Source organism: Oreochromis niloticus, linkage group LG7, assembly GCF_001858045.2.
Source record: "Oreochromis niloticus isolate F11D_XX linkage group LG7, O_niloticus_UMD_NMBU, whole genome shotgun sequence".
Classification (NCBI taxonomy): domain Eukaryota; kingdom Metazoa; phylum Chordata; class Actinopteri; order Cichliformes; family Cichlidae; genus Oreochromis; species Oreochromis niloticus.
Genome location: NC_031972.2, coordinates 57,712,877 through 57,728,377, shown reverse-complemented (window position 1 = coordinate 57,728,377; position 15,501 = coordinate 57,712,877). Strand labels below are relative to the sequence as shown.

Genomic DNA, 15,501 nt, shown 5'->3' with positions numbered 1-15,501 from the left:
AGAGCACACAAAATAACACATCTCCAGCTAAAGGCTACTTACTATAAATGAATAACAGTCAAGAAAATAAATAATACTTCCTGTATTTATTTGTGGACTATTAACTTTACAGCAAGTACAATTCATTTTGACAAAATAAACCGCGTAAGATGATAATAAGAAAAATTTACAATTCATAAGAAAAGAGATCTGTAGTGTTTGATGTTAGGACACGTCTGATTTTTGGTTGTTATATTTGGCATCCACTTAGAATATCAGCAAATAAATCCACTTCTCAGCTTAACAATAAGGCCTCGAGACGCATACAGAAAAGTATCCGTGCTGTTCTTAATGCCAGGCCGGGTTTTTTCTTCACTTCTCTTTAACCTGCTCTCAGCTATTTCATTCCTCAAAAACAGACATCAGAGCTGACCTTGTGTCAGGTGTTTGTGTCAAGCTTTTCACCATAAACACAGGAAGCAAGAGGGATGCTTAAGTACTGCCTCTTGAAATTTGGCAGTCACATCCGTGCCTGTTTAATCCTAAGCTTACTTTCTGGCTCTTTGCAGCAGGACCTTGAACACATCAAAAATTTCCGGGTCCTCCCCAGCAGACAGCTCTGGAGTGCTTTTCTCCAGCCAATCGGAGGAACGGATCTGATGCCTGAGAGTACCGATCAGCGTGTCAAGACTCTCTGCGGGCTTAGAGGCTTGGCAGTCTTCAGTGGCCAGTGAGCCTGTGTCAGGAACAGGGCTATCCCTCTCCTTCAGCTGATCTGATGAATTGTTCTCGGCTAAGGCTTTTGGATTGACAGTAGCAGCATTGTCTGAACCTGCATTGTCCTTTTTTACTGGCTTTTGGCTCTCCTCACTGGTTTGTTTGATGTCCGGGACTCTCATTTTTTCTTCAGTTTCTTTTAAAGCCTCTCTAATTCGCTTAAGGCCTGAAAAACCACAAAACAAAGTGACAAAATAAGTCAGTACAACAACAAACCTTTAAATTAATAAATTATATAACAGATATGTGCTAATCACTTATACTAGATAAGCAAAGGGTGACAAACCATTCTACACATTCAATCCAGAAAGCTGTAAACTTGAAAAATAATAGCATATAAACAAAGTATAACTGTGGTAGATTTAAAAACAGCTGAACCAATTAAATATTTACAATTAAAGCCTTTACTATTATAATTTACAAGATATCAGCTGCCCATGAAATAAAGTGTACTAGAATGCTAAAGGATGTTTAAGGTTTTTTTTAAATCAACTGATTAGCTCATTAAAGACTACTCAGTCTTCTTCTTTTAGAATCATAGAGGTTAACATCAAGCCAAGAACTTTCTGCACACACTATCTCAAAAATAGTATGAGAAAAATGAATGAATGAAGAATTTTATCCCCATTTTTATAAATGTTGAGCAAGAATGAGGAGCAATTTTCATGTGTTTAACTATTATAAAGTGCGGAAGGATTTTAAGGTGACTTTAAAATGACAAATTTCTCAGTTTCTCATAATAGACCAAGGACTGATATACAAGCAAAGAGTTTGGGCAGGGAATTTCTGGTAAAATTTAAAGGACATGACCTTTACTCTCCCTCCCTCAGTGCAATAACAGCTAATCTTACCTTAGAATCAGTCCACTGTAAAGAGCTGCTTTAAAGATTTAGGGATGTTTGTATTTTGTTATTATTTTATTTTTCTAATGGAATTTGGTGACTGTGATGTTTGATTTTAAATTTTATTTTTTTACTTTTATTTTGTAGCATAATTTTGAAACCTCATGTGTAGCATTCTTTAGAGCAGGGGTGGGGGAACTCCAGGCATTAAGGGCCGGTGTCCTGCAGGTTTTAGATGTGTCCTTGATCCAATGCAGCTGATTTAAATGTCTCAAAGTTCTCTAGAGGCCTGATAAGGAACTAATCATTTGATTCAGGTGTGTTGAACCAGGGTGATATCTAAAACCTGCAGGACACCGGCCCTTGAGGCCTGGAGTTCCCCACCCCTGCTTTAAAGGATCGCATTTTATGTGCCTAGTTCTCCTTATTTAACTGTACTCAGCCTTCCTGTAGAGTATGCTGTGTGTACAGTTAGGTTTTTTTGGACAATGACACTTTTTTTCTGTATACCATGACATGTGGATTTTAGACCAAACAATCAAGAAGTGAATGAAGTGCAGACCTTTACCTTTACATAAACGCATTTAACAAAAGTATTGCTTTAACTTTTTATGAAATACATAGTATACGTTTTCCCAAATTTTCAGAGGCTCAAAAGTAATTGGACAAAATAAACAAATTTTAAAATAAGCAGATTGTTTCTAATAATTGGGTGGAGTGCTTGCAGTCGGGGACTGCCCAATTTCATTTTCTGCTTGTTTGTGGGTGTTTTGCTTTCAGTTTTAAATTAAGGAACTGAAAAGCTGCTCTGTTGGGTTCATTTTAGATCACTGACTTGGCCATTGAAGAACATCCCATTTCTTTCAATCTCATTTCTTCTTTTCTTTGAAAGACTCTTGGGTTGCTTTTGTAGTATTCTTTGTGTCATTATCCATTTGCACTGTGAACAACATAGGTGTACAAAAGTTTTGTTTTTCTTTTTTTTTAACATAATTGATGTCCTAAGTTAAAATGTGCTGGAAAATCTAAGAAAGAATCTTTATTAGGTTCATTAGGTTGCGTTTCACATATGGTTCTTTACTGCTTCTTTGGACCAACAAATCTGGTCAGGTGGTAATGGCTCACTTCTCTTACTAAAACAGAGAGTGCGTGAACTGCTGAGAGGGCATAAACAGCCTAGCCAAGAGACACTGCGAGTGTTGTTGGTACTGACCAAGCTGAAGGTGGTGCTGTTGGTCTGCAAAGACGATGCGGAACCACCCGGGCACTGAACAGCAGAACGCTTGGCCACAACTCAGCAGCACCTTGTGCCTGAGGAAACACTTCCACAGAGACAGCTCCTCCTCAAACGATGACTCTTGGAGATACTACCAAAACAGAAGTCACAAATCAATTCTAAAGAACATAATTCAAAAGAATGAGAAGAGTGTTGCGTTCATATGCAACCCATTTTAATTCGACTTTGGTCTTGTTACCTTTCTAAGGTCAGCCCAGACATAGAGTGTCGCAGGCCTGTCTAGAAACGGGATGCCCATACTGAGCAGCTCTCCAGTCATGTAGCTGCACGCAGCTTTCAGCCTGCGTCTGTTCTCAGGCAAAAATTCCTCATTGATCCACTCTACAACACGAGAATGCCAAGTGACAGTCGGCAAGTGTAAATTAAATGTTACAAGTCTTTCTGCAGCAGAAGCCCCATGCTGTGCTTGTCATAACAGAGAAAGCAGAAAAGGGAGGCTCGTGTTTCTTGAGAGCATGGAACGCACGAGGAAGAACAGTGGAATTGTTAAAATGCTTGCATCAAAAGTAATTTGCGTTTATGAATATAAATTCCGCTATACACAAAATGCTTGTTTTGTGTAAAGAGTGCTGAGTTGTTTTGTCCAAATTGTGCTGATGTTAGGATTATTTTCCAAGTGGTTTTTCTGATAAATCTGATGTTACAACAGCAGTGTGACCGCAAAAGAACACAAAAAGCTCGGATCTCACCTTTGTCCTGAAGCAGTTGTGCAACCTGGTGCTGGGTAGTCCCAGGGACACCATGAAAAGAGCCCAATTTGGCCAAAGCCTCCACGAGGTCTCTGTTCTCAGTATATAAAGTGCCTATTCTGATTCCTGCCATTGCAAAGTCCTAGAAAGGACATGACAAAGTCAATGAAAAATAATGAACTGTGAAAGCAGTGTATACGGTTATTGAAAGTCTCACAGTTTTCCACTTTCAGGCCTCTGTACAGCACATACCTTGCTCATTCCCCACATTACATGCGTCCTCTGTGGGTCGGGCAAACTGAAATAAGGGCACATCATTATGAGATAAGTGGATGTCTTCAGCAGCAGTTATGATGATTCAAGGTCTAACAGACTAATCATGCGGAGGTTAGGTTCACGCAGTACCTGTCTGCACTGAGGACACTCTGAAAGGTGACAGATTCATCAAACACTGTCAGCATGTACACTTCATCTACAATGGCATGGAGAGCATTTCTAAAGCAGGAAAGGGGACAGGAAGATAACATAAATATATACATATTTTCAGTGCAGCAATAATAAGGCCTGGTTTTATATTCTTAATGGATGTTTAAGACAAGGAAAATGCAACATAAATGTAAAATGGTTCCTTCAACGCCCAGTGTCACTGTAAAAGCACTGTGGTTTATGGTTACAACAGCTCAGCGCCTGGAAGGGTCTGTGCAGGGAATTACTCTGGCAAGATCATTTAGAAAACAATAGATGATGCAGGAGTCTCTTTGGCACATGGCTGCACTTGACAATATGCTGGTGATTAAGAGAGGTCGTAAAACGGAGTCAAAAACGTTTGATATTCCACACACGGGACAGAGCTCTCGGTCATAAAAATAAAACAGATCACAGTAGGAACTATATGCAGTGACTTGGCAAAGCGCTTAAAGGAACCACAGGAATGTCGAGCAAGAGGATTACAGCGTTAGGTCACAGTGTGAGATAATAGCGAGGCAAACATACCTTTTGGCAAACTCCAGGAAGGTAATCATTTCCTTCAGGCTGTAGATTTCAGCCAGAGGGTTGTGGGGGTTCATCAGGATAACGCCGCGAATTGTCAACCCCTTAAAGAAATGGCAGGTTCAACTGGAAGTAAACAAGAACTGCTACACTGTATCTTCACAGTCTTTAGAGATAAACTGAAAAAAAGTCTCTGAGAAGAATAAAGCATCCAAGGTGTTTATCTACGCTGAGAATTTTGCTCGAGTAATTTTGTCTTTCTTTTAACATTTAAATGTTACTATTTCAAACCAGCATGCCTTCACAAGTTACCTCTTCCTTAGCTCTTTGCAGACCTTCTTCTAGTTTCCCTACAGTGAGGCGGAAGGGTCGGTTATCTTTGCCATCAGCCTTTAAAAACAAAAGAAAAAGCAGCCCAACTGAATAGGGGGCATAACATTCCAGTGTGCACAAAAACATCCATTTCAAATGCAAAATGCTGCAAGTAACTTGGGTTGTGCCTTCCTACCTCACAATCAAGGGGAACGTGGAAGAGTTTTACATCACTATACAGATGAAGATCTTCAGTGATGACGCCGTAGAAAGGAGTCGGAATAAGGATGGCATCTACAGGAAGAAAAACACACAAAACAGGTTAAAATATGCACTTTTTTATCATCTTACTTTTGATTTTAGTATACAAATAACTAAATGTGCACATAGACTCTGTATCATATTGTATTTTCATGGGTGTATATACTGCACAGCAAACGCTAACTGAGCCATATCTGGTACTATTTTGGGTTGTTACTGGTCATTTCCTTTGCTAACGTGGAACCAAAATTCCCAACGAAAAGCATCTGCTGATTTCAGCCAAAAACATCCCACTAATGACTGACTCACTCTGCCTTAGTGAGTCAGGTAGGCAGTAAATAGGTAAATACCAGCTGACTCTGAGGCTCATGATATTTTTAATGTTGTGATTGAGCAAAACCAATTCACTGCGCTGCTTAAAATGAACCTCCGCCAGCAGAGGTAAACAGAATGTGCAATTTATGTGGCTGTGTGTTTTCTTTAAAATAAGTCTGCGTAATCCTTCCCATTATCTGTTATACAAGCAAAAGAGGAACGCGGACTCGACTTCCTCTCTACCACGCACGCATTTTCATTCATACGGTACAGATATGGATGCATTAAATGAATTGTACGTCAAAGCATATCTGAACCCACCTTTAGGATCACAAATGACTGCAGCAATACATGAGAACAGGGAACCACAGCCATTCATCACCACAACCTGGACAAACAAGAATCCACTGTGTTATGAAAGACACAATTATGGCATGGAAGGAGTCCTGATAAATGTGCTTTAAATTAATCCACCTACTAAAACAGCTACTCATTCCAGGGCAAATTAAGTTGGTGAAACTGAAATGCTGTCAGTTCAATTGTAGTGTTTGACATTTTTTGATCATTAGTGAAATAAAGCATTCAGCTCAATTGCCTTCATTTTTGATAAAAATGAGAGGCTATAATCCAGAGCATTTTCTGCAGCACTAGTATAAAAGTGGAATAAAGGCTTATTTGTCAGTAATTATGTTATTTGCTGGACATCACTATGAGTCACAAGACGAGGACTTTATTTACACAACCTGGGGATTTATTACATCTTCTACCCTTTGTCCTGTATGCTGTGTGTCAAATTTTTATTATCTTAAGGGTAAATATCATTTAAGGCAGTCATTATATAGGACTGTGCAATATAGCTCCCTGGCATTGTGCACAAAAGAGTATAAAGTCCTCAGGGTTATGCTTACTGCAAGGAGATTGATTAATAAAAAGTTCCAGTTTTATCTTTGCTATTAATGTGATTCCCCTAACACACTAAGGTTTTTACATATTCAACTGGCTGTGACTGTTGTCTTAAACACATTTCATATATTACTTACAGTGCATACTATTTCAATAATAAAAGCAATACCCACGTTGTCAGCTTTTAATGGGTTTGGAGAACAACAGTAGTGAGTCAGGAATTTTGCAACTGCCTCCCTGAGGCTGAGAAAGAGCGAGACGGAAAGGTCAGAGGGTTAATGTGCACACTGAAAGGTTGTTGTTAAAAATGTAACTTCACCATGAGTCACATAACAAATGTGATCCTCATTAAAAAAAGATTAAAAATAAATGTGCATTTAAGTGTCTTACAAAGCGTGCCCCCTCCAGTCTGAATACTGCAACAAGGATGGGTTGATGTGCAGCATGTCAGGCTTGGTCAGCTGTAGCAGAAAAGGAATTTCTTTTGTCAAGGAACAGGCAGAATAGTTCATAATAATAAGTAATAACAAGTAAATGCCCATAGACATATCATCATAGACTGCATTGAATCTAATATTTATCTTACCCGTTTATGAAGAAGATCATAACAAAGTTTGTTCTCACTGGTCCCCATGTTGATGATACCCTGGAAAAAGAAGGAACTTTTAATAAACGGTTAAGCATCTGTAACTGGTGTTTACAACATTGTGCTCTCTTACATCAGGGTTGTCTGTATCATGGTGCCGGTCCATTCCATATTGGATGTAGCCCTCCTGGAGAATACCTTCATGGAGTCGGATGCTATTACCACGCTCAGACAGGTAGACGCTATTGCCGGGACCTTCCTCACCCCTCAGTGTTTCCAAAGCATTCTGAGACATTTTGCAGGCCTTGACAGATGTGAGCTGTGACTTTTTTGTCTCCTGATTAAAAATAGACTCTGTCGTGGGAGCTTCTGGAGGTGGCTGGGATGAAGATGAAGGAGCAGAGGGGGCAGGCGTTGTCATCAGCGAAGCTGAAAAACGAGCTAAGGGTGAGGTGGCGGGGTCGCTTTGTGTTGTGGTTTGTGTACCCTCTCTGACAGCGAGCAACACCCCCGTGAGCATGCTGAACAGGCGGAGCTCATGCTGACGCTCTTGTTCTGCCCTCCTCTCCTCCCGCTGCTCCCTGCGCTCCTCCGCCTGCAGCTCTCTCTCCAGCCGCGCCTCCTCCAGTGAGAGGAGACGCTCCTCTGCAGACTGCTGCCAGCTCAAGAAGCTGGCTAGGGCTTTATCCAGTCTCTCCTGACCACCACATCTACCGCCCCCATGGCACCATGATGTTTTACCACCCCGGCGCCGCTTCCTCTGTCTCACTGAGGTCTGTTGACGAGAACCCTCCTTTCTGGGTTCGTCGGATGTGTCGTGTGACACGGGACCACCAGCAGCCAAGGTGGTGGCTGTAGCAGAGCCAGTCATGTTCAGGTCACTAAAACCTGAGAATGTAAAGAAGAGAAATAAGATTTTAGCCTGCTATCAATTTTATAAACATATGCTGATTCTAACTAATAATAACAATAATGATAATAGTTATCGGCTGACAACCTGAAGGTGAAATTCTTGTATTAAGTGTGCTCTCGGCTTGGCCCAGGGTGTCTTCTGGCTCCAGCAGAGACTGCCCATCAGTTTCCTGATCATCTCCAGAACCGTAGTACATCTCAGGCGGTGCCTCTCCGGAGTTCAGCATGCTCTCCTCCACATCTTCACATTTGATATCCAGCGGATCTCCAGCTTTTGGAGGCTGGCCAAAGAGAAACCCACCGGAGGAAGCAGGACCAAAAGAGCCCGCTGGCACTCCTTGCAGGTATGCCTCAGGTGCCCCAGAGCTCTGGAACACCTGTTGAGCTATGACAGCTCCGCCTAGGGAGGAGTAGGTAATAGCCGGCCGATTCGCCAGCACTCTGTCCATCACATCATAAAACTTCCAAGACCTCATTTTGTGGTTGTCCTTGATGCGGCGGTACTCCAGCTTCATCTTTTTAATCTTCTCCCTGCACTGGTCTCCTGTGCGGTAGATGCCCTTTTCACGCAAAATGTGGGCGATGCGGTCAAACACGCGCTGGTTGCGCAGTGAACTCTCCAGTTCAATCTGCACCGACTCGTCGGACCACAGCTGGAGCAGCTCCACAATCTCCGGGTCAGTCCAGTTGCTGCCTCGCTCATGCCTCCTGCCGCGGAAGTCCATCGTCTAAGTTAGAGGAGGATTTCTGCAACACGGGATGATGATAGCGAAAACGAGCAGCCGGCCTCTGTCAGGCCAACTTCAGGCACGCCGACACACGCTGGATTTTAAATGCATTACTCATGCAGTAAAAGTGTAGGTTATACCAACTCACTGTATGTGCTCTCACCTTAAATCAAAAATGCAGCCCTCCGAAATGAGAACACTCATTTCTGTCACTCTCATGTGACATCCACGTAGCCCGATACATGTCACGGATGGTTAACCCGGTTTGGACAGGTTTGGGGCGGCAAAGGTTTGTCCAGCTGGGGTTAAGATCTTTAAATCTTTCTCACAGCAAATGTTGTCATAACTTGGAGAAACGGGGAATAGACGCGCACTAAGATATCTACATCCGGGTTGACGGCACATGCGTGCTGTCCTTATTCCGGGATAACTTTGGTCCGTGTTATAACGCTGGAGCTGCTGAAAGCGGGCTGGTTTTCACTTATACCAGGCTGTAACGGGGTAGACGCAACCATGCGAGTCAGACTCAAACGGGGAGCTTTGTGTTATGGCCCCCTCTACCGGTTCCACTGCTGTTTTGTTCTTTTTTTTGTAGGTTCAGTACATATCCAGGAGATGGCAGTCACACACAGGTGTACAAATCAAGCCAGCCTTAAAGCATGGATGCGTGTTTTGTATACAGTCGTGTCCCGGAGCGTGTAGCTTAAAACAGGCATAATTTTGACACAGTCATCCAATTTGTTTAGTCGTTACTGTAACCATTCTTATATTTATTTATACTTTTAACTGCCGAGGTTATCATAAAAGTAAAAATAATATGATGAGACGAATATTTTTATTTAACCTGCTATTGTCGAATGGAAAAAAATGGATTAGCGTGACTTTAGGCGAGCGTACACAACAGCTGGCCCCGCCCCTTTAGGAGACTGCAACGATACACATCAAGCGCACACGATAAGCCACTCGCTCTAAACGTGACGTATTTCCTGGAGAAAAGGGTTAGTGGCAAGTTGTTGTCATTTTCATCCAATCCCGAACCGCTTTATTGTATTGGCACGTAGCGGCTTATTTTCCCCTTTGTCTGTCCGTGCTGTTTAATTTGTACGTGTGTAAATTAAAACCAGCACTACTCCAGCCAGCAAACAAACCACGTGAAATGACTTAAACCTATTAGAAGAAGCCTCTGAAGACATAACTGGGCTCGACGGTGGAAGTTAACTGGCAAAATATAACCATGGTGGCTGTAAGTTGCTGTAGAATGACAAGCAAGACGGGATAGTTGAATTGAGCACTTTTGGGTGAAGATGGGTGCATGCGGGTAGCCTTGTAATTAATCTCCCGGACCGAGTAAAGGACGCACAGCGTCAGGTTAGATGTAAAGTTGCAAGTGAAACCCGCAGAAGGAGGAATGGGAGTCTCCGCACGGAGGGAGGATGAGGAGGCATGCCGTCTCGGTCCTCACTGGTGTTTGACTTGCTAAGGTAACTCCTACGGCTGACAGCCGCTTTACTGTTTTGCTAGTTTTTTTGTTTTTTGTTTTTTTAATCCGTGAGTTTTTGATGTGTTCAAAGCTGGGAGGGGAGCTGTGCCAGAGTGGGTGGGAACAATGGGAGTATTAGCGGAAAGCGTTTCAGCAGTCTCTGCCAGCGCTGCCAACAGCGCTCACCAGTCCTCCCAGTCAGGTGAATGCTTCTCCAGTCTAGAAAACAATTTTTTTCTCTCCTTTCTCTCTCTCTCTTTTTTTTTTAAACCAGTACAGGGGACTCTTTAAAAAAAAAAAATTATTTACTGGAAGAGACATGGCTTAGTGACATAGTTGGCCAGCTCTGCTCAGACGCGCTCCTCTGCTGAAGTTTATTGGTGGTAAGATAACACGATTGTCCTTAACTGTTGTATTTACAGTGCTGTTTTCTGCAGAATGTCACATTTGGCTCGGTTAATTCAGATTTACAGTCTGTTTTCCACTGTCCTCTGCCTGTCTTGCGCGCACACTCTTTAATAGTGAGTAAAGCTCATCAAGTGCATTTATCTGTGTGAGGTGAAGATAGCTGTAGTGAATTTCACTCAGTTCTGTTTGTCTGGCAGGGGTGAAAAACACCAAAGCAGTGCGCTAGTCTCCGTCAAACACTGTATATGTGCTTGTTTGAAGAGCAGCTCAGTTTGAGCAAACAAGCTGCAAAACTAAACCTAAAGTGATCCAAGTCATGCTGTCCTTACCCCGTGGGTAAAATTGTTTGTACTTCTAGTGCAGTTCCCACCAGAAGTAAAGCAAAGAAGGAAGTCAAGGTCACCAGTTGTTGAGGCAAAAAGTATGGCTCAGGGCATCCTTCTTATTCCGACTACACTACATCACCACATCACCACATCAAAGATTGACTGATCTTCCGTGCTTTTCCTTTAGGTCTAGGCAAAGGTGTCTTCTTAAGTTTATATAGATAGAGAAAGACTTTGCCGTCAACCTCCAGCCTACAATCTCCACTCAGTTTGTCACCTGTACTCCTAAATCCAGTACTAGTGGTCCTAAAGGTGTGAGCCCTTAGCAGCACATGGTTTATAAGAGATATAAAACAGGAATGCAGTGGAGGAGAAATAAGTAGGGAGACAAACTTGTCAACAATATAACTCATCTATAAACTAGGAAGGAGGGTGTTGTGGATGAGGGGGAAGTTTACCGCGGGGATAAATGCCAAGATTCAGATGGCTGTTAAAAATGGGGTTGGATATCTCTGTGGGGCATTACTTACAGAATTGATTCTTCCTCCTGGACACATTAATGCTGCTGCCCCAGACAACATTTTTATCAGGCTTTTCCATCTCTGTAACTTATAGACAGTGGGAGCCACGATGGATTAGGCTTTAGTGGCAGTCAGTCATGGCGTTCTCACTCGCTACATGGCGTGTCTCAGATGATCACCGCACAGCTCACATCCCGCCGCGTAGCGCAGTCCTGATAGAGCACAACATGCCTGTGCAGTGCCTCTGGCTTTCCAATCGCACTCTAACTTGGAGCAATTTTCCATCTCAGGAAAGGATACTTGGCTGTCAGTGGTACTTCACAAATGCTGCAGCATGGTTGTGTGCCTTGGTTTTCTGTGAGAGGCCGGCCCAGAGCACATGGTGGGTGTTGATTTGGCTGGTGGGCAGCCTGAAATAGAGCTGGAGTGCTGCATATGGTCTGTCACAGCTTTGTGTTCTTGTCATTGCTAATGGAAATTGGCAGTTGCTCTCCATCAAGGAAAGAAATGGATATTGATTAAAAAAAGAAATCTATCTATACCAGTTCCATTATTGATTCTGCTTGCAGACTCTTTATCGATTCACATGTGATTAATTTTTTGATTCTTTTTTTCTTGCGGAGGGAAGACAAACTAGGTGTTCATGGGTTAAATGAACTTTTTTTTTCATCTCTGAGTCTGAACAGAGTGCGACAGCAGGAAAAAAACTTTGTTGTGACTCAGGTGTACAAAAGCTCTAGTGCCATGAGTTTGACGTCATGGGTTTGCAACACGGGAGCTGTTATAAAAATAATCCAGAACTGATATTCTTGGAAACACACGATTCCGATGGATTGGAAAGTTTGGAATGATTCTTGATGCAACTTGTTCTTTATTCTCATCTGTGAGCAAGGGTGGATGCTATTGTGTCTCATTATGTTTGTCATGTCTCTCCAGACCGAACAAATTGCACATTGTGTGCCTCTCTGTTGTTTTGTACATATTCCTCTAGTTTGTATATATTCCTCCAGACTGTAAATATCTCTTCTGTTTGCTAGTATTTCCTGATGTTTTTAATTTTTATTTATTTTGTTTACTCCTGCACAGTTGGCGTGGAGCACCCATAATTTCTTTGTACATCTACAGTGACAATAAAGAGCTATTCTATTCTATTAAACTCCTTGTCAGATAAATCACATTTAACCTACTGGGAATACTTGTGATAGCGGTGTGCTGTTGACTAAGCAGCTGCTTCAGAGCTTTGGGAAATCAAGTCTTTTCCAACTAAAAGAAAATAATATTTTGAATTTTCTTGTCTTAAGAATTGAGTTTGATTCAGGTTCATGCTGCTGACAGTATTGCTTCATTTGACTGATGGTGTTTTAGTTAGTATTGGACGTTGTGCCCTTGTTATTTATTAATCTTTGCACTCAGCAACAACTACTGAGTTTTATGTCGAATACCAATTTTGAAATCGGAACATTTTAAAATAAATAATGACTGAATTACTGGATGATGTTATTTTTTTAATGTAATTTATGGTTTGCCAGGATACCTCTAATTTGATTACAAGAAAGCTATAACAAAGATATGTAAAGAAAGCTATAACAAAGATATGTAAAGTCGTTACAGCTGGATAAAAAGCTTTTTTTATGAGGGTTGGCAGTAAGGGTAAATTTAGGAATTAAACAAACGGGAAAGTATATTTCAAATGCACCTCCTGTTATTTAATTGCTTTAAATAACTTTAAATAACTGGAAGGCGGCATAATGTCGCCACACAGCAAGAAGGCTCCCCCCCACCCCTCCACCCTCCAGAAACAAGCTTAATGGGTTAACTGGTGAGTCTAAATGGGCTGTAGGTCTGAGTGTGAAGGGTTATCAGTCTGTCTGTGTTAGCCCCGCAATGGAGTAGCAGCCTGTCAGCTCCGTCGCCCAGCATCTGCTAGGATAGACTCCAGCCCCCCACCCCCACCCCTCCCCCTGCGACCCTGACTGATTGATGTGACACAACAGATAAACATGTCGCTGCCATAGGTAAATGTCACCTGGCTTGTCGATTGGCCGATATCAGTCAACACTGCAGATGTAAGCCGATGCACCGTTCGTCCAATGTATCAATGCTTTACTGTTTGCAACGTATAAAAATGCAGGCATAGCCACTAATACCATTTACTGATGAGTCAGTTAAGCCGATAATATAGTTTCTGTTGGTGAATGTGTTAGGCTGTAACTGTAACCTCTAAATTATATACAACCTATAAAATACAGCATTAGGATAATAATAACAGTGTACTCAAAAAGTGCATTAAAAATCCCCCACCATGTTTATATAATAAAAGATAATGTGGACTAATTTTGAGCAGTTTTAATCTGTTTATTGCTGCAAGTGTTTAGGGTACAGGGGCTGCAGTCTAATGGACTGGGGAAGTTATCAAAACATTAATTAATGGACACTGCTGATGCACTGCTGATCCATCTCCCTCTAATCTCAAACCGTTTGAATAATGAGTGAGTCAAAGCACACGAATCAGTCTGTGCTAAGCTTCTTCAACGGAGCCTGCAAAGTTCTGCTGACCACTGAGCAAGAACAAGGGATCAGCTGATGTGATGCGTCCTCTTGAAGGACAACTTAGTTGCTGATGCTGAAGAATAAGAGAGGATTTTGAATCGTCTGGAAAGAACATCGTGGCAGAAGTACCTGTTGTTGCTCCTATTCTGTTTCAGCAGTAAGAAATTACTTTGGGGAAAAATAAAAGATTTCTCATCCTCTTTATCAAAAGGGCCCACTTAACGACTTTTAGAAGTCCTGACAATAGCTTGAAACAGAAAGTGCTCAGTTAATATTTCAAATCTGTCATGTTATTTTAGCAAATCACGGGTCATTTATCCACCCCTGCACGTCCACTGAAAGTTCAGTGTGGTACTAATCTCAATCGAGGTTATGCAACTCATTTTCTATTTTCATTGTAGTTTAGATTTTGAAGTCTTAGTTCTCCTTTGGTGTGAGGGTTGAAGCTACGGCTTACTTTTAGGCCTTTGATGTATATTGTAAGAGTAAGCAGCCACTTGTTAATTCCTCTCCAGGCTGCATTTTGAAAGAAGGTGTTTTGGGAGTTGTATTATAATGTACTTGTTGTTTTCCGCAATGCTGTATGAGGGGGAGGGACCCCACCAGTACCACCTCTATCTCCTCTATCTCTTCCCCTATTCTTGCTCTCCATCTATTCTTCCATCTCTCAGCCGTCTCGGTAACAGCAGACCCCTGCTCCTGTTTTTGTAGTGCTAGCATAGTGTCTAATGAGCTCAGAAGAAATACTCCACAGGAAGAGTGACAGCCCGTGGTCATGTTTCCACCATTTCTCCTGTTGTGCTCAAATCACACCCACACCACATTTGTGAAGCCACAGAAGTGAGCGTCTACTCTTTGAATAGTTTGAATCTATGCAATCTGCGCAAATGGGATAATTGTTTGGACGAATGAGGGATTGAGGGTATTTTCGGGGAAGTGAGGAGTTTACGGCAAAAACAGCAGTTGCCTCCAAATTCCTACTGCTAAAGGCATATCATTTGGAGTTGGGAGGTTTTTCTTATCAGTCCACAAGGAAAGGCTTTTGGTCAAAATAAAGAATTTGTGTTTACGACTAACCCGTCCTTTATTTTCTTCCTCTTGTCCAATCTCGGGTCATTGTAGAAACACATTAAGCAGGATATCCCAGACTTCCTTTTACCCAGCAACATTTCCAGACTCCTCTTGGGGGATGCTGAGTTTATCGCAGCCCAGATAACATATAAAATGTATCTGGAGGAATTTCGATCTAACCCAAAGTCCTTAGGGTAGCTTTCTCTGTGAAATGCATGAGCCACCTGAGCTGGCTCCTTTTAACATGAAGGAGTAGTGGATCTACTCCAAGCTCCCTCAGATGTATGAGCTTCCCACTCTCCAAGGGCGTGCTTCCATTCGGTACAGCTGCCATGTAACGTGCACTAGCACGACAGTCCCCACTCTCTCACTGGCCTGCGCATACACTGAGATTAGTGATTGGGACCGGAGTATACATCAGTTCATCTCAGCATCTCAAATCCCCTTTCTCATGCTCACTCACACTCAAATAGCATACTTGAAAAACACATTTGCAGAGTACAAAAAGGGTCATGATTTCAAGGATTTTGTGGCTTGATTGGGAAAGTAGTGTC

At 42.1% G+C, this 15,501-nt stretch overlaps 2 protein-coding genes across 7 annotated transcripts in view; one reads left to right on the top strand and one right to left on the bottom strand.

The window, feature by feature from the left end:
- Window positions 1–71: 71 nt before the first annotated feature.
- Window positions 72–9,211, bottom strand: accs (1-aminocyclopropane-1-carboxylate synthase homolog (Arabidopsis)(non-functional)). Of its 3 annotated transcripts, none has more exons than XM_003440502.5 (16): window positions 8,755–9,211; window positions 7,949–8,571; window positions 7,085–7,839; window positions 6,952–7,011; window positions 6,756–6,826; window positions 6,539–6,608; window positions 5,784–5,850; window positions 5,083–5,180; window positions 4,887–4,964; window positions 4,578–4,678; window positions 3,990–4,079; window positions 3,837–3,882; window positions 3,585–3,726; window positions 3,074–3,216; window positions 2,812–2,965; window positions 72–922 (listed from the first exon to the last, which is right to left on the bottom strand). In XM_003440502.5, exons 1-16 carry the CDS (start codon window positions 8,808–8,810, stop codon window positions 528–530), a joined length of 2,949 nt encoding a protein of 982 aa, XP_003440550.2. In that variant the 5' UTR covers window positions 8,811–9,211; the 3' UTR covers window positions 72–527. The 3 variants fall into 3 exon arrangements, with proteins under 3 accessions (XP_003440550.2, XP_005471032.1, XP_013124139.1); XM_005470975.4 differs by having other exon boundaries at window positions 7,949–8,664; window positions 8,755–9,209; XM_013268685.3 differs by having other exon boundaries at window positions 7,949–9,209.
- Window positions 9,212–9,340: 129 nt separating this feature from the next.
- furinb (furin (paired basic amino acid cleaving enzyme) b) overlaps window positions 9,341–15,501 on the top strand; it is a 90,801-nt gene continuing 84,640 nt past the window's right edge. The window contains exon 1 of one of the 4 annotated variants that reach the window (XM_005470972.4): window positions 9,341–9,834. The gene's annotated coding sequence lies outside the window, so the exon portion shown is untranslated. Of the gene's footprint in view, window positions 10,073–10,157; window positions 10,274–10,304; window positions 10,455–15,501 lie in introns of those variants that run through there. The other 3 variants (XM_005470970.4, XM_005470973.4, XM_013268684.3) reach the window with 3 other exon arrangements.